This window comes from Onychomys torridus, chromosome 13, assembly GCF_903995425.1.
Source record: "Onychomys torridus chromosome 13, mOncTor1.1, whole genome shotgun sequence".
NCBI lineage: Eukaryota > Metazoa > Chordata > Mammalia > Rodentia > Cricetidae > Onychomys > Onychomys torridus.
Window position 1 is genome coordinate 63,379,126 of NC_050455.1, and position 25,096 is coordinate 63,404,221.

Here is a 25,096-nt window from a genome sequence, read left to right on the forward strand (position 1 = left end):
GAACTTGAGGCCATCCTGAGCTACACAACAAGATCTCAACCTGAACTACAACAAAAAAACATATGGGGGGTGTGGAGGCTATCATTCAGTGGTAGAGCACTTGCCTAGCATGTGAAGTGTGGAAGACAATCATTATACCTCCAGTAAAGGAAGTATCAGGCATTTGGGAATAAGAGTTCAGGACCCAGAAAAGCAACAATCCCTCGACATAGGAATTAGTGCTGGCCGGGCGGTGGTGGCACACACCTGTAATCCCGGCACTCGGGAGGCAGAGGCAGATGGATCTCTGTGAGTTCGAGGCCAGCCTGGTCTACAAAGCAAGTTCCATGACAGGCTCCAAAGCTACAGAGAAACACTGTCTCAAAAAACCAAAAACAAGGAAAAAAAAAAAAAGAAAGAAAGAAAGAGAGGAAGGAAGGAAGGAAGGAAGGAAGGAAGGAAGAAAGGAAGAAAGAAAGAAAGAAAGAAAGAAAGAAAGAAAGAAAGAAAGAAAGAAATTAGTGCTGAAGGCCTCACCCTGGCCAGCTGTCACAGTTTGAGGGATACAGTCCATCATGACAGGGAAGGTGTGGCAGGTGTGCCTCTAGTTGGGCCGTGGGAGCAGGAGGCAGCTGTCCTTACTGTGTCTGCAGTAAGACATCAGAGAGAAATGCTAGAGGTCAGCTTGCTTTTCCTTTTTTCACAGTAGTTCAGCCCGAGACAACCATGGGATGGTGCTGCCTGAGCTCAGGACGCATTTTACCCCCTAGTTAAACCTCTCCTGAAACAAGTCCCAGACATACCCAGGTCTGTTTCCTAGGTAAGTCTGAACCTAGTCAAGTTGACAATGTAGATTAGCCATCAGATCTACTTACCCCCTTGTTGGTCTTGTATGAATGAGAACGGCATACTTAGGGACTCTATTGGAGGAACATGTGCCATTGGAAACATCTATGACCCATGAGCGTGTCACAGACAATTGTTATCACATCTTTGCACATGAAGTTAAAGCCAAAGGATTATTACATTTAGAGGAATGACGCCTTAGTAGCCAAGCACAGTATTACAGCTGAGGACTTTAGATTGTGCGTATCTGCTCTGCCATATTAGCTAGCCTGGGTTTGGGTTTCACCCAAGGTTCCACACACAAACCTGCTTCCATTGGCATGGCTCAAATTCTATGACAGCTCCTCCCAAGGAAGCCCGTATTGACATATATGAGAGAACAGACCAACAGCTTGAAGAGCCCACGGGAGCTTCTTATCCTGATGATTTGAGACATCTATTCCCAAGTCTAGGCAGTAGTGAGAGTCTGGGGGAGAGAAACTTCTCTTTCATTGAAACTGTGCATATATGGCCAAATAGAAATATATAGACTAAAGAGAATAGGTATGCTAAAGGCCTTTTCCTCCCATCAAGGAGGGGAGAGATTTGAGGCTGAGTGAAGGTACAGAGGACTGTTGGAGAACAGCATAAGGACAGCCATCTGCTGTGATTCGCATGCATCCTGCAGGGAAACTCTCTCTCTCTCTCTCTCTCTCTCTCTCTCTCTCTCTCTCTCTCTCTCTCACACACACACACACACACACACACACACACACACACACACACACACAAAACAGGCACATACATGGAAAATCCATGATGCCAGCTACTAACAAGATAAAAAATAGAAAATGTACTTTTACGCTTTGTTTTGTTTGTTTTGGATAGACTCTCACAACATAGCCTCAGCTGACCTCGAACTCACAAAGCTCCACTTACCTCTGCCTCCCCAGTGCTAGGGTTAAAAGGCATGTGTCACCATACCTGGCTAAGAAAATGTACTTTTAAAATCATTTTTATTTTCTGTCTGTGGTCATGTGTGTGAGGGTACACATGTGTGCATGTGTGCATGTGTGCGTGGAAGCTGGAGGACACCCTCAGGTGTTACTCCTCCAGCACCTTCCCTTCCCCCTTTTTCTATTTTGTTTGTTTATTTGGTTAGTTGGGTTTTTTTTTTGTTTGTTTGGTTTTTTTTTTGAGACGGGTTTTGTTTCTCTGTGTAACAGTCCTAGCTATCCTGGAGCTCCATTTGTACACCAGGGTGGCTTTGAACTCACAGAAATCCCCCTGCCTCTTCTTCCCAAATTCTGGAATTAAAGGTGTGCGCCACCACTGCCCAGCTCTTTTTCTGTTTTTAAACGTAGCTATGGCCTGGAACTCACCCAGTAGCAGAGCCCAACTGGCTTATTTAAATTCCATCCCTGCCTTCTCAGCACTGGACAAGGGCATGGAACTCAAGCCCTTGCGTTTTCAAGGAGAGCATGTTACTCACTGAACTACCTCCCCAGTCCTGAAAATGTGCTTTAAAATCTCCCCTAGATCCAGGTGTGGTGGCGCATAATTATAATCTCAGAACTTGAGAGGCAGAGACAAGAGGAGCTATTGTTCAATGTCAACCTTGGCTACATGGAACTCTGTTTCCAAAAACAAAGTAATAATAATAATAATAATAATAATAATAATAATAATAATATTGATGATGAATAAACATTTTTTAAGTGCCCTTCAAAATCTTCACACTTCCGAAAACCTGTGGAGAAATGGAGTTATAATGATACAGAGTAACTTGTAGAATCAAGAATTAAAGTGTCAGGAAAACAAAACAGAGCAGGATCCCTCAAGATAGCTTGGTGGTGCCAGGCTGTGGTGGCACAGGCCTGTAATCTCAGCATTCAGGAGGCAGAGGCAGGCGGATCTCTGTAAGTTCAAGGCCAGCCTGGTCTACAAAGCAAGTTCCAGAACAGCCAGGGCTGTTACACAGAGAAACTCTGTCTCGGAGGAAAAAAAAAAAGGAAGTAAGAGAAAAAGAGACAAAAAGAAAATCCAGTGAGAATAAACCGCAATCCCAAACACATCCTAGCTGTGGGAGGCAAGGTGAGGACAAACTAGGGAAACAGGCCACCTTTAAATAACGTAAAATACTTCTGCAATAAAAGGAGGCATAAAAAATAAAATATAATAAAAGAAAGCAGGAATATCAGGGGTCCTAGGCCAGATACAGAGAAGGAAACACAAAATGTGGAATGCTCTGGAAGTTTAGTATAAGCACCTGTACATTTCTTGGTGTGTGTTTTAAATTTTCCTAAGCTAAAATCTGAAAACAAAATTTTATTTTCAGAGAAGAGTCTCCTTAAATAACCCAGGCTGACCTGGAACTCATGATCGCCCTGCCTCATCTTCCTGAGTGCTGAGTGGCAGGGGCCACCACATCGGATAGGACAAAATTTTGAATAAGGACACACAGATATGTTTTTATCACTCCTGTTCCTCCTCTGGGTTCAGCAAATTGTACCACTCAGTATTCAATCAGGAAGTCTGGGTACCATCTTTCAACACTTACTGTCCTTGCTTCCCTTCCTATATACAGTCTGTCAACTAGTTTCACTGGTCTCCCCTCAGAAGACTCCCATGACTGGACTCCTGTTCACCACTGGGACCCTCAGAGTTTGCAAAAACCTCGACATCCCTCTCCTTGTGTCTGTTCCTACCCCTCAAGTCGATCTCTACAGGGGAGTCCAGGTAATTTGTTTAAAGTTTGAACCTTATTATTCCTTCTTTGCCTATAGCTTTCCAACCGTCCTCCACAACTTTTTTTTCCAAGTAAACCTTTTTTACCCCAGTGGTGGGGATCAAACTCAGGTCTTGATATAGGTCTATATGAGCACTCTACCACTAAACTACATCCACCAGCCCAAGGTTCTATTTAAGAGTGAGTTAAATATTCACCTGAGAGAGCTCCACAAAAGGTATTAAGAAAGAGGTTTGAAAGCTGGGTGTTGGTGGCACACGCCTTTAATCCCAGCACTCGGGAGGCAGAGGCAGGCGGATCTCTGTGAGTTCGAGGCCAGCCTGGTCTACAGAGTGAGTTCCCAGAAAGGTGCCAAAGCTACACAGAGAAACCCTGTCTCAAAAAACAAAAACAAAAACAAAACAAAAAAGAAAGAAAGAAAGAAAGAAAGAAAGAAAGAAAGAAAGAAAGAAAGAAAGAAAGAAAGAGGTTTGATATCTGGGTCTGTCTAACTCAAGGGAAGAGTTTACATGGAAGTTTTCACCCTGTGGTAAAAGCTTGTGAGGAAAGTGGAGCATGAGGGAACCCGTAATACCCAACATTCGGTACTCAGGGTGGGGGACAGGGGAGGCTCTCTGAAACTATATCGAGAAGCCACGCCAGCTTAGGGTATTCTTTCTACTCAGCCACTTGGAGTTTGCGTTGCCTGAAGTGATGGTACAGATCCCAGGCCAAGCTGTAACAGAATCAGAAAGTGACCTCAGGTCAGGGAAAAGGGAAGGAAAATGCCAAGAGTTTTTTTTCAACCAGTGAAGATCTGGAATTGGCACTAGGGAATAGCAGACTCTTCCGTCAGCCTGCCTTCATAATTAATATACAGCCAACTGACTCACTGCCCCTCCCCCTCTGCCCTACTGCCTCAGCTTCCCAAGGTTTACAGACCATTATGTCAGGTCTTTCAGCTGGCTGGCCTCGGATTCTTTCTATTTTATTTATTTGTCTGTTTGTTTGGTTGGTTGGTTGGATGGTTTTTCGAGGCAGGATTTCTCTGTGTAGTTTGGGTGCCTGTCCTGGAGCTCTCTCTGTAGACCAGGCTGGCCTCCAACTCATAGAGATCCGCCTGCCTCTGCCTCCCGAGTGCTGGGATTAAAGGCGTGTACCACCACCTTCCTGCCTCTTTTATTTTATTAAAAAAGGAATTGTTCTAGATTTATTTTTTGTGCATGAGTGTTTTGCTTGCAAGTATGTATGTGCACCAGGGGTGTGCCTGGTGCCTACAGAGGTCAGAAGAAGTCATCTAATTCACCAGAACTGGAGTTACACATGTGAGCTACCTTATGGGTGCTGGGAACCGAACTCTAGTCCTATCGAAGAGCAACAAATGCTACTAAGTGCTGAGCCATCTCTGGCCCTGGTCTCCATTCTGCGGCTTCCACCTAGCAACTGCTGGGATTACAGGTATGAGGCACCATGGCATATCCCGTTAGGTTTTTAATTTATTAACTTTTTTTTTTTTTTTTTAAAGACAGGGTCTCACTATGTAGCCTTGGCTGGCCTCAAACTTGGTGAGGTACACTGCCTCTACGTACCAAGTGCTGGAACTAAAGGCTGGCATAGCCTGGCTTGGGTCCCCCCATCCCCTCAAACAGGGTTTCTCTCTGTAGCTTTGGAGGCTGTCCTGGCCACCACCGCCCGGCCATGGCTTGGGCCTTTCTAACTGTCCATTTATAAACCACTTTCAGAGGGTACATATTGACAAAATCAAATCTAAGTGTTGTACTCAGAGTCCCCCAAAGACCATCCAGAGATCAAATCCGATGCAGAAGCAAGGAGAGACCCCGAGTAGCAAGGGGCAGGGGATTTATAGGGAGTAAAGCAAGGGGGGTTGTGGTCTACAGACTACGTAGGAACAGACTCCATCCGGAGGTGCTGTCCTTGGTTAGCTTGCAAGAAAATTATAATCTCTTTCAGCGGTTGCTGTGGTTACTACATTTTTTTCTTTATCATGAGCCCGCTAGTTGTAACTTTTCACGGCTTCTGCTACTATAAGGGGACATTTGGCAGGTTTTCCTGTAACTAGAGCTGGGCCCAAGGTCGGGAGCTCAAGGGCACATCGCGCTGGGCCATCCAGCTGGGTCTTTGCCACAGCTGTCAGGGCTGCAGAACAGCCAAGGCAGGGGTCCGGGCTTCCTCACTAACAACGAAGACGGCTCCATTCCCCGTTCACTTCTAGTAATCTGTGTCTTATGCTTCAGGGCTGTTTGTATTCACTGAGACTGAAAAGCCTTACATTTTATTTTTGGCATTAAAAAAAAAAAGAAGGAATTTTGAGACAGTCTCTAAAGTTGCATTTCTTTTCCGACAGTCTACAGAACATCCCCACACTCCCTTTCTTCCCCGCCCTCCCTCTCCTCGGATCTCGGGCCTTCGGCCGGAAGTCTCGCGAGAGGTCGAGGTCTCATGAATTCTCCCAGTAGCCCTAGCACTTCCTCTTCCTGTGAGCGGGCTAAGGTGAGCGTTACTCGGCGGCGGGCTCTCGGGACCGAATCCTCCGCCATCGCCGTCATCCTGTCTCCGAGGGGGGTGCTGGCGGCGCGGCCCCCGGGGTCTGAGCTCCAAGGACCATGGGTCCTCGCCCCAGGCGGCCGCGCTCTGTGCCGAGGGGCTCGGCGGCGCGTCCGACCCGGAGCCCCGGCTCGCGCAGGCCCCTGCAGGCCGCGGAGCCGCGAGGGGCGGGCGAGGGATGGCACGGGGGGACCCGAGCAGAGCGGGACGCCCGAGGCTCGGCCCGGCCCCTGCGGTGAGTGCCGGCCGAAAGCTTGGTTCATTGGAGCGCAGTGGGGTGCCCGGGGCGGCTCGTGGCGTGGGTGCGTGGGGAGGCTGCGGGGTCGGGGCGCAGGAGGGTCGGTAGGTGATCGTGGGGCTGGACGGCGACGGCCTCGGGCCCCTGGTTCATAGGCTGAGGGTAGGCAGGGCTGGCATTAAGGAAAAAACTCCTGGCAAAGAAAAGATGGCTGCGATGATGTCATTTCTTAGGACACCTTTGGATTGATCATGAAAACAACTATTCTCTGAGCAGCTGTTGGTATATGGTAGTGTTTAACACGTGTTGGAGCTTTTGGGTGATGAGCTGATTTTGGTGGTGATGTTGTGTTCCCAGGTGACCTGTGAAGATGGTTCGCTACTCGCTTGACCCAGAAAACCCTACAAAATGTACGTGACTAGCCTGACTCTTTCGGGAGCTGGGGTTTTTTTTCGGGGGGGGGGGCGTGCATAATGCAGCAAAGATGAACTCTCTTTCCTTTTGCATTTTTTTGTAGCATGCAAGTCGAGAGGTTCAAATCTTCGGGTTCACTTTAAGGTAAGGAAGCCATGATCACGATAAAGAATTCTAATTTGCTCGTGCATGTCTCTAAAGGGTAGCTGCGGTGATGACTTTCTTAGGACACCTTTGGATTTACCGTGAAAATAAACACATTCTGAGCAGCCGCCTTTTTTATGAGTTGGTTATTGGTGTGTGAATGCTTGAGTAAAACTTGCAAATATTGTGGGATACGGGTATATAATTACAGGATAATGGGGGTTAGATGATTTACTGTGGATTCATCTCCCAGTTCTTAAATTTTACTTTTTTAAAATTTTTTATTTTTTAAATAATTATTATTTTAAGTGATGATATTTTGCCTGCATATATGTCTGTATGAGGGTGTCAGTTCTTAAATTTAATACTTCAACACTTAACCAAAACTTTCTGGCTTGTATCAGAACACCCGTGAAACTGCCCAGGCCATCAAGGGTATGCATATCCGAAAAGCCACCAAATATCTGAAAGATGTCACTTTGAAGAAGCAATGTGTGCCTTTCCGGCGGTATAATGGTGGAGTCGGTAGGTGCGCCCAGGTGAGAAATCTTACTGTTGGAAATTCTGAGGAAGGGGATGGTGGGACACTAGGGGCTAAAGTCTCCTTTGTCCCTCTGGTTGCTGTGATGACGATCTTAGGACACCTTTGGATTAACCATGAAATAAAACATGTTCTGAGCAACCTTAGTGTTGGACTTTAAGTTCTTTTTTTTCCTTTTTTTAAATATTTCGAGACGGGGTTTCTCTGTGTAGCTTTGCGCCTTTCCTGGAACTCGCCTTGGAGACCAGGCTGGCCTCGAACTCACAGAGATCCGCCTGCCTCCTGAGTGCTGGGATTAAAGGCATGCGCCACCACCACCCGGCTGGACTTTTAAGTTCTTAACTGGGTCTGATGCTAATTTACCAAGGAAAGTAACAAACTGCTTTCTCTTTTTTCTTTCAGGCCAAACAGTGGGGCTGGACACAGGGCCGGTGGCCTAAAAAGAGTGCTGAATTTCTGCTGCACATGCTTAAAAACGCAGAGAGTAATGCTGAGCTGAAGGTACGTGAGCCATTGCGTCCTTGTGTGCATCTTAGGCAGTTACTCAGAAACGTATCCTTGAGTGTTCTGTTCAGTGATTGTCGTGTACTGGGAATGGGTGTGCGTGCCTTTTTGTTATTTTGGGTTTCGGGTCAGCCTGGTCTACGTGGTGAGAGAAGCTGTCTTTAAAGAGCCAAAACACCACTTTTGTCTTGTGCCTCTAGTATGATAGAATTTTGTCTAGAGATATACTCAGAAACATGTCATGCCGTGTCCTAATGGTCTCCTCTGTTCCACAAAAGGAACATCTTCCTTGGACCGGATGAGTGCCAGTCAGGATGTTGGCACCATAGTCCAAGGCACCCCAAAAGAAACAAAGTCTTTTACTTATGCCACCATGCACCTTTTGGCTAGTGCTAGCCTTAGTGGTGTGGTTTGTTAATGTTGTGAAGGGAAATGTTGAGTATTGGGTATTAGGATGTCTAGGGGTAGGAGAACCATTGCTCTTGTATTTGAAAACTTGATTTTTTTTTTCTTTGCAGTAAGGTTGTATGCCTTCTAAAATAAGAATGATTTGTACTGTAAGGACAGGAGGCTGAGTAATATCTAACAACCTTGAGGTTTACAGGCACCATGTATTCAATACACTGAGCTTCACTGTAGCTGAATTTCTTCGATGGTGCCTCAAGGATTGATGAAGTCATTAAGATGGGATTAGCTCCTAAAACAGTATGACACTGCACTCAGGCAGTTCAGACAAGAGCAGAATGATTTAAGGTCAGACAAGTTAGAGGTCGGAAGCGTTCCCTCAACAGATTTTTGTTTTTTCTCCTCCACGTTTCCAGGGTTTAGATGTGGATTCTCTAGTCATTGAACACATCCAGGTAAACAAAGCACCTAAGATGCGCCGACGGACTTACAGAGCTCATGGCCGGATTAACCCGTACATGAGTTCCCCCTGCCACATCGAGATGATCCTCACTGAAAAGGAACAAATTGTTCCAAAGCCAGAAGAGGAGGTTGCGCAGAAGAAGAAGGTGAGTTTCTTGGGTGCTGGTGTATCCTACTAGAAAGATAATTGGGTGCTGGGATGACTCTTAGGACACAGACACCTTTATAATAACCATAGAAGGAACCTATTCTGACCAGCCCTTCGCCCACTTTAATGTGGCTTCCGTGGCACAAACCTTGGGCCAGTTATTGATTGGGGTGAATGCTGGAAGATAAGCAGAACAAGCCACATCCACCTCACCTTGCCAATTCCTCAGCTGATCATGTTTCCTCAGATTGGAAGCCTCTGTGTCCTTATCTAAATGGATCTCAGCTGAACTGCTCCAAAGCCTAAAAGCTTAACCAGCCAAATGTTTCTAGTGCCAGATTTTCAGGCCTTATATACCTTTCTGCTTTCTGACATCACTTCCTGATAGTAAAGGTGTGAGTCACTGTGCCTGGCTGTTTCCACTGTGGCTTTAAACTCACAGGCATCTGGATGGATCTCTGCCTCCCGAGTGATAGGATTAAAGGCATGTGTGCCCGTTTTCTGGCCTCCATGTCTATCTAGTGGCTGTTTTGTCCTCTGACCCCAGATAAGTTTATCAGAGTACACAATATTTTGGGGGACACAATACCACCACAACACACCTCCCTTACAACTAAGTAATTGGACTTCTTTTTGATTTCCTGGCAATGGTTCTCAACCTTTTGTTTTTCAAGACAGGGTTTCTCTGTGTAGCTTTGCGCCTTTCCTGGAACTCAACTTGGTAGCCCAGGCTGGCCTCGAACTCAGATCCGCCTGGCTCTGCCTCCCAAGTGCTGGGATTACAGGCATGCACCACCACCTCCTGGCTGGTTCTCAACCTTCTTAACACTCTGACCCTTTAATACAGTTCATGTTGTGGTGCCCCCAACATAAAATTGTGCTTTTTTTTTTTTTTTGCCAGAGCTGAGGACTGAACCCAGGGCCTTGTGCTTGCTAGGCAAGCACTCTACCACTAAGCTAAATCCCCAACCAAATTGTGCATTTCTAATGGGTTTAGAGCTGAGAACCACCTGCTCTATACTGTTTGCCAGATGAGCTCTTCCTGCATTTCCTTAGGAGTGAATTTGAGTCCTTCCAAAAATTAATATGTGTTCTAGAAAATTAAATGGTCCTTTTCTTTGCCTTTTCAGATATCCCAGAAGAAACTGAAGAAACAAAAACTTATGGCACGGGAATAAATTCCGCATAAAATAAATGCAGATAAAAGTAAAGGTCTTCTGGTCATCTGTCTAAGCATTGTCTCAGATTGCCTATCAGTCAGTCAACCCTGATGGGAAGGGATGATTATCATGCTGGAAAGGTTTATTAAAATGATCAAGCAGTGAAATAGACTGTTGGAAAACAAATAAGCCATGGAAAAACTATGTCTAGTTTTATTAGCATTTACTGGGGAACTGTAGAAGATCTTGGTTATATAATATTTTATAAGTGTTTTTAAGGCTAGAGAGGTCAGCGCTTAAGAAAGCTCCAGAGCCTCTGATACCTTCCTCCTCAGGTACCCAAACTACGTACACATGGAAGACTAGAAACTAGTTATAAACCAGCATCACAGGGAGTTTAATTAAGGTGACCTGTTTTGGCCTCCCAAGTAGCTAGGGCTTGACTTAAATCTGTTAAGAATAGAAACTTTCAGGTCCTGCATCCTCTGAGAAACTTGGATAAACTGTCCATATTGCGCCCCTAAAGCTATCTTTGTTAAATACATTTGCCTGTTAAGACTTAATTTAAATCTAGTTAGTATGGATCCCCTTGCCACTATCTGAGCATTTTCCCAGGGTAACTTGTTAAAAGAACTGGCCTGGGGGGATGGCTCAGGTGAAGCTGCCAAGCCTGACCACCTGAGTTGAGACACACCCACATGGTGGTAGGAACTTCTTCCCTAATTTCCATGAACATGTGATGCAGCACATGAAATAAATTATTTTTTTATTCATTCTGTTAAGGCATCAAGCATGTTTTACTGCAACAAATGTTCTTTATTGTTGCTTCCTGTGAACATTTCATCTACAAGGAGTAGTTTAATTTCTCTTGGGTAGCTTCCCCAAGTGTTAAGATCAGTTATTGTGTCAGACATTGCCAAACAGGCTTCATGACAGGGTTTCTCTAAACCCTGTCTGTCCTGGATCTCCCTCTGTAGGCTAGGCTGACATCAATCCTCACAGATCCTCCTGCCTCTGCCTCCACTGGTGCTGGGGTTTAAGAAGTGTGCCACCACTGCCTGGCTGAGACTTCATGTCTCAACCATTAATGTGTCAAGGTTCCAAACCCACTACCTTAACAGACTATATACTGAGAATGTAAAGTGGTCAGCAGCTCAGGGCTTGAGTGGTAGAAACAATTCAAATCCTAGTTTTTAGTTAGCTCTACATTTACCTCCTCCGTTAAAGGTGTGTAAATCGCCGGCGTTGGGGTGCCCAGAATCCCATCTTTTAGGGCAACAAGAGTCAACACCAGTCTTGAGTGTTTATGTGTGGAAACCTAAAAAGGTACACTAGCAAATCGGAACCTGAGAATAATCGCGCCAAGGCCTTAGCTGTGGCTGTTGAGCCCCCTGCAGCCGGGAAGGGTTTTCCCCTGCATTAGAAGCCAGTGGGGTGCCTGGGAAATTAGGCTCTGCGCACAGCGCCACCCTTGCCTATACGGAAGGCGGAGAGATCTGTGCACGTCACCGTTACGTTCTGCGCGTCCCTTGTCTGACGCATCTGCCTTTGTCAGCTCCTCGACATACCATTGGCTGTTAGCAGCCTAGCCTCCCGGAAGTGCGGACATTGCTCTGGGCGTTTTGGTGGTGGTAGGGCTGGAGATCGCGCGTCGGGTCTGTGTTGGCGACGTGTCCGGCGGCTCGGCGTCCCGACGGTGCTGTGCGGTGCACCAGCAGCCTGCCCTCGCCACGGGTCTCTGCACCCGTTTCGGCCATCGACCTCGGCGTCTCCCTTCCTCCCTCCCTGCGTGGCGGCGGTTTGGTCGTCATCCTTGGACCCGCACGGTGAGTGCCCCTTCTCTGCGCCGCTGGCTCCCGGTGCCTCCCGACTTTCTGAGCGTTGTCTTTGATTTCCCTTGTTCCTCTCGGTTCCTTCAAGGGAGGTGACTTCACAGCTCTCCTTAGGCTGGTCTCGGGATCCCTAGCCCTTTCCTCTCTCGCTTCCATTATCCTCCTAGACCAAGTTGAGTGAAATATTCCATTTTGCTCTCTGGCAGCTTGGATAGTAGTTAAAATAGTAGTCTACCTTGCCATCTTCCAGACATTTCCACAGTATGAAATAAAACACCTATCAAAAAATAGTTTCTAGACTATTAAGAGACAACACTATTAGAGTTCACTGTTAGTTTTCTACTTAAGAGATCCAAAAAGGTTTATAAAAACCATAATACGGAAGTCGGGAGTGGTGGTGCACACCTTTCGTCCCAACACAAAGGAGACAGCCAGTGGATCCCTTAAGTTTAAGGCCAGACAAGGCTATATGGTGAGACCTTGTCTGATAAGTAAATACTATGGTGTAACTATTGGCACGTTTCTTGGGGTTTTATTTAGAGCATAATGTGTAGGAATTTTTAAACCACCAAGTACAGGTAGAACTCAAAAAATACGAATGAAAAGGATGGATGGGGAGGACAGGGTCCTGAAGAAGAGTTGTAAAATTATCAGGGTTTTTTTTTTTTTTTTTTAATTTGGAGAAAAGGTAAAAAGTGATATTTTGTTATGTTTTAAGACACGATCTCACTATGTAGTCCTGCTGACCTAAAACTCACAGATATATCCCCCCTTTCCCCTCCCAAGGGCTGGATTAAAGGCATGACTTACCAGTTCCTAGCTGGGAAGTCTGGTTGTGCACAGGCTCCCACTTTAGTGAGTGCTCTTCCATTCGACATCCCCAGCCCTGCCCCTGACTCTAAACTTGTTTTTTTTCATTTGGAGATAGAATCTTCCTAAGTTATTGATGCAGGCCTTGAACTCGATCCCCAGCCCTTTTCACGAGCCTCCCTAATCGTTGAGATCACAAGCCTGGTTTATTTGTTTTGTGACATTTCTGTTTTATACTACAGTCACACTGTTATCCAGTGCACACTGCATTCTTCTCTGCTGCGTGCCATTGTCTTCATTTTCTCTTGAGGGAATTAAGGCACAGTCCGGTTCAGTAATTTTCTTCCAAGAAACACCTTTTAGAAAGTGATGCAGATCTCAAATCAAGGCAGTCTCCCCGTGCAGTCTGTCAAGTACTATGCTGTGGAGCCTTTAGAAGGCTGCAAGACCTAGAGCCAACTCCAGCTCAGATTCTAAACATCTGCGACCGGAAGTAAGATTCTTGAAAAGAAATGCTGAAAAAGAATCTCTGCCAATTGACTTTTTTTGTAAGTGCTTATTGAACAGAGGGTCTAAGATTCTTAGTGGTTCTTAATCTTCTTAATTCAGTGCCTCATGTTGGGACCCCAACCATAAGATCATTTTGTTGCTACTGCATAACTGTAATTTTGCTACTGTTAGGAATAATGATGTAAATATCTGATAGGCAACACCTGTGATAGGGCCGGTTGACCCTGAGTGGGGGTGGGGGGCAGGCTCTACCCATTGCTTGAGAACCACAGGTCTAGCAGGAGCTAGGCAAGTGCCCTCTTACTCAGCAATACCCCCAACTTAATTGACTGATTATTTGTTTGTTTGTTTCCAGACAGGGTTTCTCTGTTTTGGTGCCTGTCTTGGATCTTGCTCTGTAGACCAGATTGGCCTCGAACTCACAGAGATCCACTTGGCTCTGCCTCCCGAGTGCTGGGATTAAAGGCGTGTGCCACCACCACCAGGCAATTTTTTTTTTTTTTTTTTTTTAAATCAAAGAGTGTGCTCTTGAAATTTTTAGAGATTACTTTGGTAAATTCTTAAATTATTTTGACTAGAATTGATTGAGTCCTTTACAAAATAGCTGGTCATTCCTTGGTGTAAATTTGTACTTGCTCACAGTTTTTGCTTATAATTCATTTCAGAATTGCATTCAAAAGAATCATAACACTGTGTCCCTGCATTGTGAGTAGTTTGAAGTGTACTACTGGTGTTGATCCATTTAACAATCAATACATAGTATTCTGAAAATTAGAAAATTGAGCATCCTTGAGTATGGTTCTGAAGCTCCATTTTAAGGCTTTAGTGGTGCTTAATTTTAATTATTAACTTGAAACAACTTCGAATTGCCTGGGAAGAGAGTTTTAATGAATAATGATCAAGCTCACTTGGCCTGTGAACATGTCTGTAAGTGATTATTTTGATTGTTAAAGGCTATGGAAGACCTAGCCTGTTGTGGGCATCACACTTCCTTAGGTGGGAAGTCCCGAACAGTGTAGGAGGAGAAAGTTAGCTGAGATCCTTGTGGTTTTTCTCCCAGCTCTTGATTATGGACGTGAGTTTTCAGTTATTCCCTCAGCTTTCCCCCAGTAACGGACTCACCTGGACCTGCAGTGAGACTAAACCCTCTCTTTCTTAAGTTGCTTTTTGTTAGGTACTTGTCACAGTAACAGAAATGAAATAGAATAATCCTCTATCTTGAAATCCTACTCCTAAGAGGTTAATTTATTTTGTAAATTTAAGAGATCTTTTGATTTAATAGAACAAGTATTGTCTCTTTTAAGACATAGTTGATTTTCAGAATCAGATTTGTCAATATGATTTTCTAATTATCAAGAACTCTGAAAAGGGCTGGCTGTGTTTAACCCCTGAACTGGAGAGGGAGAGGCAGGCCTGGACCACATAGAAAGTTCCAGCCAGCCAGGGCCATGTGGTGAGAGAGTCTGTCTAAAAAAGAAAAAGAATATTAGAAGTACTAACTTTCAGAAATGGACAATTTACTTACATGATAATACTTATCTTAGGGTTGCTATTGCTGGGATGAAACACCATAACCAAAGTAGCTTGGGGAGAAAAGGGTTGATTCGACTTACACCTCCATATCACTGTTCATCATCAAAGGAAGTCAGGACAGGAACTCAAACAGGGCAGGGACCTGGAGGCAGGAGCTGATTCGGAGGCCATGGAGGGATGCTGCTTACTGGTTTGCTTTCCAGGGCTTGCTTAGCTGACTTTCTTCTAAAACCCAGGACCACCAGCCCACAGATGGCACCACCTACAATGAGCGTGGCCTATTTTTCTTTTTCTTTCTTTCTTTCTTTCTTTCTTTCTTTCTTTCTTTCTTTTTTTTTGAGATGGGGTCTCTCTACATACATAGCTTTGGCTATTGTGGAACTCACTATATAGATATATAGATTAGGCTATCCTTGAACTCACAGAGATCCACCTGCCTCTACCTCCCCAAGTGCTGGCATTAAAGGCATGTGCCACTATGCTTGACTGAAGGCATTTTCTTAATTGAAGTTTCTCCTTTTAGATGACTTAGTTTGTGTCAAGTTGACATAAAACTGTCCATCACAGCTAGGCGGTGGTGGCGCATGTCTTTAATCCCAGCACTGGGGAGGCAGAGCCAGGTGGATCTCTATGAGTTTGAGGCCAGCCTGGTCTACAGAGCGAGATCCAGGAAAGGCACCAAAACTACACAAAATTACACAGAGAAACCCTGTCTAAAAGAAGAAAAAAACAAAAAACAAACCCTGTCCATCACAATACTGAATAAAATGTTACTTATTACCTAACACACCTTCAGTTATATCCTTGAAAAGGAATACAGGAAACTCAATGTTAAGAGCAGGGGCTGTTCTTCAGAGACCCAGGTTCATATCCCAGCTCCCATATGGTGGCTCACTTCTGGACCCCACAGGCACTGCATACTCACGATGCACAGACATACAGGCAAGCAAAACACCAACACGCATAAAATAGACAAGTAAATCTTAAAACAACAAAATAAATTAAAAGTTGATCTACCTATGGCACCTGTAATTCAGTACTTGGGAGGCTTGGGCAAGAAGAGTTCCAGTTCCAGGACAGCCTGGATGACTCTCAAAAATAGAAAAGCCGGTCTAGGTTTGTAAGTTGATGGCAGAGTTCTGTCATACACAAGGTCCTGAGTTCCATTCCCAGCAGTGGCCCCCACTCTTTACCCATGCTGTCTCCCACCCCACCCCACCCCTCAAATATTTATGGAGACTTGGAAAAGGCTGACATGGAAGCCTAGAGTTTGACTTCCCTGTTACAGAATTTGTCTTTAGCACTGTTCCATTGGCTTATTGTTTGGACTTTCTGATTTTTTTGGAGACAGGGTTTCTCTGTGTAGCCCTGGCTGTCCTGGAACTCACTCTGTAGACCAGGCTGGCCTCAAACTCAGAGAGATCCTCCTGCCTCTGCTTCCTGAGTGCTAAGATTAAAGGTGTGTACCACCACAGCCTGGCCCATTGACTTATTGTTAATTATCAGTTCCTTATATAATCCATACTAAGTGCACCCTATATTTGAATATAAATAATATTTTTTCCTTTAGGGAAAAAAAAAAAATTAGAAACAAATCCCTCCTCACTCTGTAACCCTGACTGTCCTGGAACTGGAACAACTCCCTAGGTTGGCCTCCAACTCATAGACAGCAACAGTGATGGGAAAGAATTCGATGCTGGCATCTCACTGTTCATGTTACCTGTTCCTTTACCGTGCAGATAGCAGCATTTTGGTTTAGAAACCTTTGCTTTGAGCAAATATTTTTATACATACCCTCTACCCCCCGTAGAAGTAGTACTTTCCGTAAAATCTTTCTATCAGTCAACTATGATAAGCTCTCTTCCCGTTTCTGTCAGCAGTTTAAGAACTCGAGCCTGGAGCAATGGTGTGCATTCCCTGTATCGTCATCCCAGTGCTGCTCTGGATCTTCAAAAAATTCCTGGAGCCATACTTATACCCTCTGGTTTCCCCTGTGCTCAGTCGTCTATGGCCTAAAAAAGCTGTACAAGAATCCAGTGCTAAAAATACAGGCAAAGTAGACTGCAAGGTAAGACCCTCCAAATGCCCGAGGAAGGCAGGCAGGCAGGCGAGAGGGTGGTACGGGTAACCTTTGGAAGAGTGAGCCTTTAGAATTGGTAGCTTTAAATAAACAAACAAACAAACAAACAAACAAATAAAAACCAGACAAGCAAAGGAATGTTGGGGAAAAGAAAAACAAACAAAAAAGGATTGGTAGCTTTAATGTGTTTGTCTCAATTTCAATAATTTAGTGACCAGAAGATTTTAAACCAGGCTTCTGATTAATGTTTTTGTCCTTTGGCCTTATGGCTTTGGTTGAGGATCTTTCTTTGCCCCACCTGAAATGGGACCAGGTCAGCACTCTACCATGAGCTCCATCCCCAGACCCAGTGTGAAGGCTGTTTGTTTGGAAAGTGAATGTTCAGACCACTCCAGTCTTCAGCAGTGGTGCCTGTTGCATTGACTCTGTTCAGTTGTGTTAATTTAATTAACCTGCATAATTCTGGAAAAAAATCATTTCATTCTGAAGTTTGTTGTCTGTCTCTTAAAATCAGTGCCTTTTTGTTATAATAATTCCTGATTTTTTTTTTTCATTTTAGGGTGCAGATACCATTGGATTACCCACAAAAGGACCAATAGAGGTCTCTGATAAAAAGAAAGACTAGTGTGGTTTTCTTGAAAGCCCTTGGCTGTTTTCAAATGGACCCGATAATATGAAGCACCTTCTTTGTCTCTTGCCTTTTTTCTCTGAGACCAGGATTCTAGATAAGCAGTTTAGCTAGCTCTCTGATACTGATCAGGAAGTACATGATATTTATATTAAAAGTGTAAGTAGTTATATTTAATGACCTCACCCTGAGTTTCTTTTTCATTAAGGTAGCTTTTATTTCTGTTATTCCAATTTACTAGTATGAATAAATAGAAGGTTTGTGTGAGCGAAATCCATTGTTTCGCATGAATGGGGCTGCTGTTTTCACTTCCTGTGGGCTATTGTGACTTGAGTGGGATGAGTCTTACTGTAAAACAGTGCAGTGGATAGAATAAAGTGTGAAAGATGTAATTACTGTCCAGCACAATGGAGAGCTGATATTTAGGAATAGTTATTGCTCCAGGTTAACTGGAAAAGAAGGAACTAGGGGAAGCTTCTTTGAAAAATGTAACATCAACATCACTGTCAGTCACATAAAATCTAATTCTGCTGTACTTCTTTTCCTACAAATGCATTAAACAGTCAGTTTAACTTGTTCTTTGTTTCTTTTTGTCTTTTCATATTTGAATGTAATTTTTAAAAATAGATCAGGCAAGCCAGGCAGTGGTGGCACACGCCTTTAATCCCAGCACTCTGGAGGCAGAGCCAGGCAGATCTATGTGAGTTCGAGGCCAGCCTGGGCTACAGAGTGAGATCCAGGAGAGCCAGGAAAGGCACAAAGCTACACAGAGAAACCCTGTCTCAGGGGAAAAAAAAGATGAGGCTAATAAAGCAGACTCTTAGATCTGTGATGGCATCTTGACAGTGGTTAAGCAGAAGTCAACATTCCACAGTGACTGAATTCCACAGGAAGGATTGACTGGCCTAATTATGCCGAAAGCAGTTAGTGGTCTGGTTGTGGGCTTCACTTGAACCATGATGGGATAAAGGATAGGGCCAGTCCTGTGCCTGAAGGCTATAATCCCAGCTACCTAGGGAGCTGAGGTCTCCAAGTTCAAGCCTGGCCTTTGCTGTAGTGTGAGTTTGTGTCTAATTTAGCTGGATCTTGTGTCAAATTTAAAAACGCAAAGGGGTTGGAGATGTAGCCTGGTGACAAAGTGTTTGCTTAACCTGAAGCCCTGGGTACAGTCCACAGCACTGTACATCCCTCTCCTCACTGTGTAGCAGAGGATGGCCTTGAACTTCTGGTTCTCCTGCCTCCCAAGTGCTATTGTTACAGGGGTGTGCTATCACACCTGTGCCCCCCCCCCTTCTTCCTATCTCAGGGTCTCTTGTAGCTCTGATTGGCCTAGGATTCATGATCCTAGTTTAGGCTCCCAAGTGCTTCAAATATAGGCATAAACCACCATTCCTGGTTAAAATGTATGTTGTTTTTGTTTGTTTTTTTGTTTTGGTTTGGTTTTTCGAGACAGGGTTTCTCTGTAGCTTTGGAGCCTGTCCTGGACTAGCTCTGTAGACCAGGCTGGCCACGAACTCACAGAGGTCCACCTGCCTCAGCCTCCCGAGTGCTGGGATTACAGGCATGCACCACCACCGCCCAGCTAAAATGTATGTTTGTGTTGAATATGCACATCATTTTTTTTGCACACCAGGGTGCTTGTTTTTGAGGGGCGGTTGTTTTGAAACTAGGTCTCTTTGTAGCCTTGACTGCCCTGGAGCTCAGTATGTAGTTTAAGACAGAGATCTTCCTGCCTCTACCTCCCAAGTCTTGGGATTAAAAGGTGTGTGCCACCACACCCATCCTGCGCATCATTTTTAAATTAACTTCTTTTGAAGTGGTCTCAGATAGTCCAGGCTGACCTATGTAGTCAAGGATGACCTTGAACTTCTGTGCTCTCTGCATGCAGATGCTGTATTGCATATGTGTGCCATCATGGCCAGCTCATTGCTTTGAAGTAAAAAAAATTTTTTTTTTAATTTGGGTGGGCTATTATACATATATATTTTTTTGTTTGTTTTCCTTTTTGAGACAGGGTTTCTCTACATAGCTTTGCACCTTTCCTAGAACTCACTCTGTAGCCCAGACTGGCTTTGAACTCACAGAGATCGCCTGCCTCTACCTCCCGAGTTCTGAGATTAAAGGCATTCACCACCACTGCCCAGCGGGTTATTATATTTTTATGTGTGTGTTTTACCTGTGTACATGTATGTGCATCTTCTACATGCCTATGTGAGCCACCATGTGGGTGCTAGGAATTGGACCCAGCAAATGTTCTTAACCACTGAGCCATCTCTCCAGACTTGAAGTAAAGTGATTTTTTTTTTTAAGATTTATTTATTTATTTGTTTGTTATGTACAGAAGAGGGTGCCAGATCTCATTACAGATGGTTGTGAGCCACCATGTGGGTGCTGGGAATTGAACTCAGGACCTTTGGAAGAGCAGTCAGTGCTCTTAACCGCTGAGCCATCTCTCCAGCCCCGTAAAGTGATTTATAATGTCCTTAGTTGCCATTGGTTTTTCTCACCCCTTTGGTATCATTTTCATATTCCCAAATACTATGCCTGGTAAGTTTTGAGCTATAAACTTCAGACTGACTTCCTATTGTGTTTGAATCTGTCTTTATTTTATGTGAATATGTGTTTTGTCTACCTGTATGTCTGACCAGATGGATTTTGGTGTCAGAAGAGGATGACAGATTCCCTGGAACTGGAGTTAAGAGTTATGAACTGACATGTGGATGCTGGGACTTGAACCTGGGTCCTTTGGAAGGACAGCCTCTTAACCACTGAGCCATCTCTCCTGCTTCTAGCTGTTTTATACTTTTATATATCCTCCGAATACATTTCTTGGAGGATTTGATGCTAGAGATTAAACCCAGGACCCTAAGCATGTTGCATAAATGCTCTACTATAGTCACTATGCTTCCAAACCTCTTTTTTTGAGACATGGTCTCTCTATAGCCTTGGCTGGCCTGGACCAGGCTGGTATCAAACTCACAGATCCACATGCTTCAGCTTTTTGAGTGCTGAAATTAAAGGCCTGCACTACTGTGCCTGGTTTCTAATCTATCGGTGAGCTTGCTGGATGCCTTCCATCTGCCCTCCAAATCTCTGTTCCTTTATTTGCTTGTCTGCCCAAGAAAGCTGTATGAGTTCCATGAGCCAGCTTCCAGCCCCTTGGTTATGGAACTATTCATGAAAACAGTACTACTGGGACTCAGCAGTTAAGAACACTTGTTGCTTTTGCAGAAGACCTAAGTTTGGTTCCCAACACCCACATGGTGGCTCATAACCATCAGCAAATCTAGTTCATAACTCATACACACAAATAAATCTAAAGAAAAACCAGTACCATCTATCATTTATTATCTGTCTGCATCATCTAGTTACTTAGTATCATCTATTATCTATAATATCATACTTAGGAACACACTGTGGCTCTGAATTATATGGTCTCCATCTATCAATGCCCTTGTGCTAAACTGATTTTAAATTTGATATAGTTTATAATTCTGAAATATAAGGCATTTTTAGGGGTGTTGGTACATGCACTTGGAATCTTAAGGCAGGTGCGTCTCTGGGAATTCAAAGTCTTCCTTGGTTACAGAGTGAGACCCTGTTTTAAACAAAAGAAAAAAGAGCCACTCAGCATAGTCATTTCATACTCTAAACTGGACAGTGTGAGAAGAAAATGGGCCCACAAATATTAATTATACGTTTCATCAGGAAAATGCAAATTAGAACCCCATTGAGAACCCACCAGAATAGTTAAAATTTAAGATCAAGTGTTGTGGGGGTATAGACATCTTTATTTTTAAGTGTGTATGAGTGTTTTGTCTGCATGTATGACTGTGTATCATTTGCATATCTGGTGCCAGAGAAGGCCAGAAAAGGACATTTGTGAGCCATTATGTGGGTGCTTGGAGTTGAACCCCAGTACTCTGCAAGAGTAAGTCAGTGCTCTTAACTGCTGATCCATCCCTGAAGACCTCTAAAGTCCAGATTTATAGGGTACCAGTTGGTGTCAGTTGGGCCCTGATTGGCTGAACACGGAGCACACAAACAGGACTAATCAGGAAAAAGCTGTCAGATCTGGTGGAGTGGGGAAAAACAGAGGGCCAACCAAAAGTTTTTAGACATTGCATCAGGTCTGTCTGCCAACCCTTGGTATAATGTTTTAGTTCAGGTGGTCCCTGCAGGCTGCTGGTCAGGACCCCTCTTCCTTCAGTAGGTCTTTGCTTCTCCGCTGGCTTCAGTTGCTGTATAACTGATACCAGCAGTCCACTTTGGGGGGGCTTGATTCTCCCAGCTGTATTAGGGCCCCATGTCCTCCCCCTCCTCCTCTGCAGAGCCTCTCCAGCCTCTGTTCTCGGGAAGGCCCTCCCAGGGCTTCTTATCTAGGTGACCTTGCCCCAGTTCCCTTGAGGGCAGTTGGCTGTGTATCACAGGCTGGTGTCTTTGTGCCCTGATCCTCCCATGGTGCCTTGCAAGACATTGCTAAAGGTTTGGGAGTAGAAACAACTGTAATTCAGTTAGGAATGACCAGGTGCTAACTCACCAAATTATAGGCATCTCTTCCTGTGACATGTTAGTGGCTCTTGGAAAAGGAGCTTCAGACTTTTTTAAACATCTAGTGACTCTGGGGCAAGGTGTCCCCCAGGAAGTCACACCCCACTGCTCCACACACAAAAAGCAAAAAACAAAAAACAAAAAACAAAAAACAAAAAACACAGAACAATACACATAGGGCATAAAGCCTATAGTTCATGGTGCTGGCTTCTGGAACATTCATTTTGCTGAGTAAGACTAGCATCATCATTATTGAGCAATTAAATCCTTCTGTGAAACATGGCTGGAGAGATGTCTCAGCACTTAAGAGCATTGGCTACTCTTCTAGAGATCTAGGTTCAATGCCTAGCACCTACATGGTGGCCCATAGTCATCTGTTAACTCCAGTTCCAGGGGATCTCATGGCCTTTTCTGGTCTTCTCAGGCACCAGACATACAAGTGGTGCACAGACATACATGCAGGCAAAACACCCATACACATAAAAGTTAAACTTTAAAATAAAGCATGATCTAATGTGATTGAAATAAATTTTTACCGACTTTGGCTCAAGGTCCCACGTAACTAGATCTGATCACTCCACACCTATGCAGTCCTATTTTTTTTTTAAAGATTTATTTATTATGTGTACAGAAAAGGGCGCCAGATCTTATTACAGATGGTTGTGTACCACCATGTGGTTGCTGGGAATTGAACTCAGGACCTCTGGAAGAGCAGTAGTCGGTGCTCTTAACCTCTGAGCCATCTCTCCAGCCCTGCAGTCCTATTTTTTTTCAAATCTTTACCTAGATTATTTGTTTGTAAAAAGAGTTAGAGATTGTTATCCGGAAGGCATCCTCTCTAAATAGCATCACCCTGGGATTTAAGTTCTAACAGGCACATTTTGGAGGGACAAATACATTGAAACTATAACATACCTATTCTGAAATGTTCTCATGACTATTATATGAATCAATACAGCTGGTCATTTATTTAATTTTACTTTATGTGTATTGGTGTGAGGGTGTCAGATCCCCCAGAACTGGAGTTACAAACAGTTGTGAGCTGCCCTGTGGGTGCTGAGAATTGAACCCAGGTCTGCTCTTAACCACTGAGCCATCTCTCCAGTCCCCCAGCTGGACATTTTAAAATGAGGCCCGGCTTGTAGTTGTTGGCTTTGTTTGTGCAGTCCTCCAGATTGCACCTAGAACATTGCATATTCTGGCTATGCTAGGGTTATAGATGTGTTCCAACCAGACCCAGCTGCCACTGCCTCTGGGCATTCCAAGGTTCCTCTAAGTTGTTTTCGTCAGAGTATTGTAACACAACAACAGGAAGGAACGGGAACAGTCTGGGGACGGTCTCGGTGTCGCTTGCACAGTAGAAAGTTAGAATGCGCTTGCTTACTTTTGAGCAGGTGATATGCATCCAAGGCACAGGAGAATAAGCAAAGCTTTCGGGTCACGTGGTTGGCTTTTGGTTTTGTTTGTTTTCTTTTGTGGAGACAGAGTCTTCTTTCTGTGTAGCCCCTGGTTGGCCTCGAACTCAGAGCTCCTCCTGTCTCTGCCTCCTGAGTGGTGGGATTAAAGGATGTGCCACCACGGCCAGCTAAGAGACAGGGTCTTAAGTAACCTAAACTGGCTTTGTAGCTAGCTGAGAATGACTTTCAACTCCCAATTCTCCTTCCTCCAACTCCCGAGTGCTGGGGTTACCAGTGTTTGCCATAGCCACCGTTGGCTTTGAACTTTGAATTCTGCTACCTCCGCCTCCTAAAGAAAACATGTTCTACAGAGGAAGATCCAGGGCAGGCGGGACTACACAAAGAAACGCTGTCTCAAAAAAACCAAAACAAAAAAAGAAAGAAAGAAAAGAAAAAGAAAACATGGATCTTGAAGGTGAGTGGATATTACAAAAGAAATATGTGATTGTATCTAATAATAGACCATCAATGAATATGAAACAAATCCTGAAAGAATTGGGACACAGATAAATGTTCCTGCATTAATAGCTAGAGGCCCAGTACCCTATCATCTAGGTGCTGCTCAGTGGTGGAGTGTTTGCCCAGTGTGTACTGAATTTGATCTCCAGCACCACAAACCAACCAACCAAACCAACCAACTAACCAACCCACCATCTCTCATGGACAGAACAACCAGATAGGACACTGAAGACCTGAGCTACACGGTGAGCTGCCTGGCTGTAACAGACACAAGAGTGTGGCTTTTTCTTGAAATGCATGCTCTCGCCAATATACAGAACTCCATTCACAAACCCCAGTAAATTACAAAAGAAATGACAGCTACCATACAAATACACTCTCTGACCCAAACAGACTAAAGTTAGATGTTCTAACACAGGGGAAAGGAGAACAGTCACAAAAAATCGTGGCATGGGCACAATATCAGCTAGGTAAACACAGTAGACATTTCCATGAGTTCAAAGCCAAGGTGATCTGTTGACTGGGAAGTACTGATCCCTGCAAGGCTTCGGTGGTATTTAGTATTACTTCTGGAATAACTTTGTGTTGGTTCAGAGGAGTTTTGTTTTAATACTAGTGGGAATGCACCTTTATATCTGCAGGTGCAAATTCCATTGTGAAGATGTTGAAGATTTGAATCCGCTAATTTTCAAAATCTATTTGTTCAAAAGCCATTCCTTTGGGGTTGGAACTAAGCTACGCCAGCTGTTCTTTCCTTCCTGGTAACTGAGCACATTTTGACTGTGTGTAAAGCCTGCAGCTCCCCAAGAATCCTTATGCAACACAAGGACAGGACCAAGTCTAGAGCACAATGCAAACAGTTCTTGATTGTTCGTTATCTGTGTCTGTTTGGCTTAGAATCACGTAGAAGATTGAAGCATACCCCTGTGTATGTCTGCTCAGGTGTTCTGGATAGGATTAACTGAAGCCTGGATTAACAGGAGAGGATTAACTCAATTATTGGCCTGAATGTGGGTGGCACCATTCCATGGATTGAAGGGCACACTATTTTTCTTTCTTTCTTTCTTTCTTTCTTTCTTTTTTTTTTTTGAGACAGAGTTTCCCTGTGTAATCCTGGCTGTCC

General features: G+C 44.3%; 2 protein-coding genes and 3 non-coding genes across 6 annotated transcripts; all 5 read left to right on the forward strand.

The window, feature by feature from the left end:
• Nucleotides 1-5,981: 5,981 nt before the first annotated feature.
• Rpl17 (ribosomal protein L17) lies at nucleotides 5,982-10,164 on the forward strand. The gene is made up of 7 exons (XM_036205215.1): nucleotides 5,982-6,043; nucleotides 6,693-6,745; nucleotides 6,853-6,893; nucleotides 7,298-7,432; nucleotides 7,837-7,935; nucleotides 8,760-8,951; nucleotides 10,084-10,164. Exons 2-7 carry the CDS (start codon nucleotides 6,706-6,708, stop codon nucleotides 10,129-10,131), a joined length of 555 nt encoding a protein of 184 aa, XP_036061108.1. The 5' UTR covers nucleotides 5,982-6,043; nucleotides 6,693-6,705; the 3' UTR covers nucleotides 10,132-10,164.
• Nucleotides 6,547-6,612, forward strand: LOC118595082. The gene has a single exon (XR_004946457.1). It is a non-coding gene; the product is annotated as a small nucleolar RNA SNORD58 (small nucleolar RNA).
• On the forward strand, nucleotides 6,956-7,020 carry LOC118595080. The gene has a single exon (XR_004946455.1). It is a non-coding gene; the product is annotated as a small nucleolar RNA SNORD58 (small nucleolar RNA).
• LOC118595081 lies at nucleotides 7,512-7,576 on the forward strand. Its single transcript, XR_004946456.1, has one exon. It is a non-coding gene; the product is annotated as a small nucleolar RNA SNORD58 (small nucleolar RNA).
• Nucleotides 10,165-11,874: 1,710 nt separating the features above from the next.
• C13H18orf32 (chromosome 13 C18orf32 homolog) lies at nucleotides 11,875-18,083 on the forward strand. Of its 2 annotated transcripts, none has more exons than XM_036205216.1 (3): nucleotides 11,875-11,939; nucleotides 16,679-16,866; nucleotides 17,438-18,083. In XM_036205216.1, the coding sequence occupies exons 2-3, from the start codon at nucleotides 16,702-16,704 to the stop codon at nucleotides 17,501-17,503; spliced, it is 231 nt and encodes a 76-aa protein (XP_036061109.1). In that variant the 5' UTR covers nucleotides 11,875-11,939; nucleotides 16,679-16,701; the 3' UTR covers nucleotides 17,504-18,083. The 2 variants fall into 2 exon arrangements, with proteins under 2 accessions (XP_036061109.1, XP_036061110.1); XM_036205217.1 differs by having other exon boundaries at nucleotides 11,876-11,939; nucleotides 16,676-16,866.
• The last annotated feature ends 7,013 nt before the right edge of the window (nucleotides 18,084-25,096 follow it).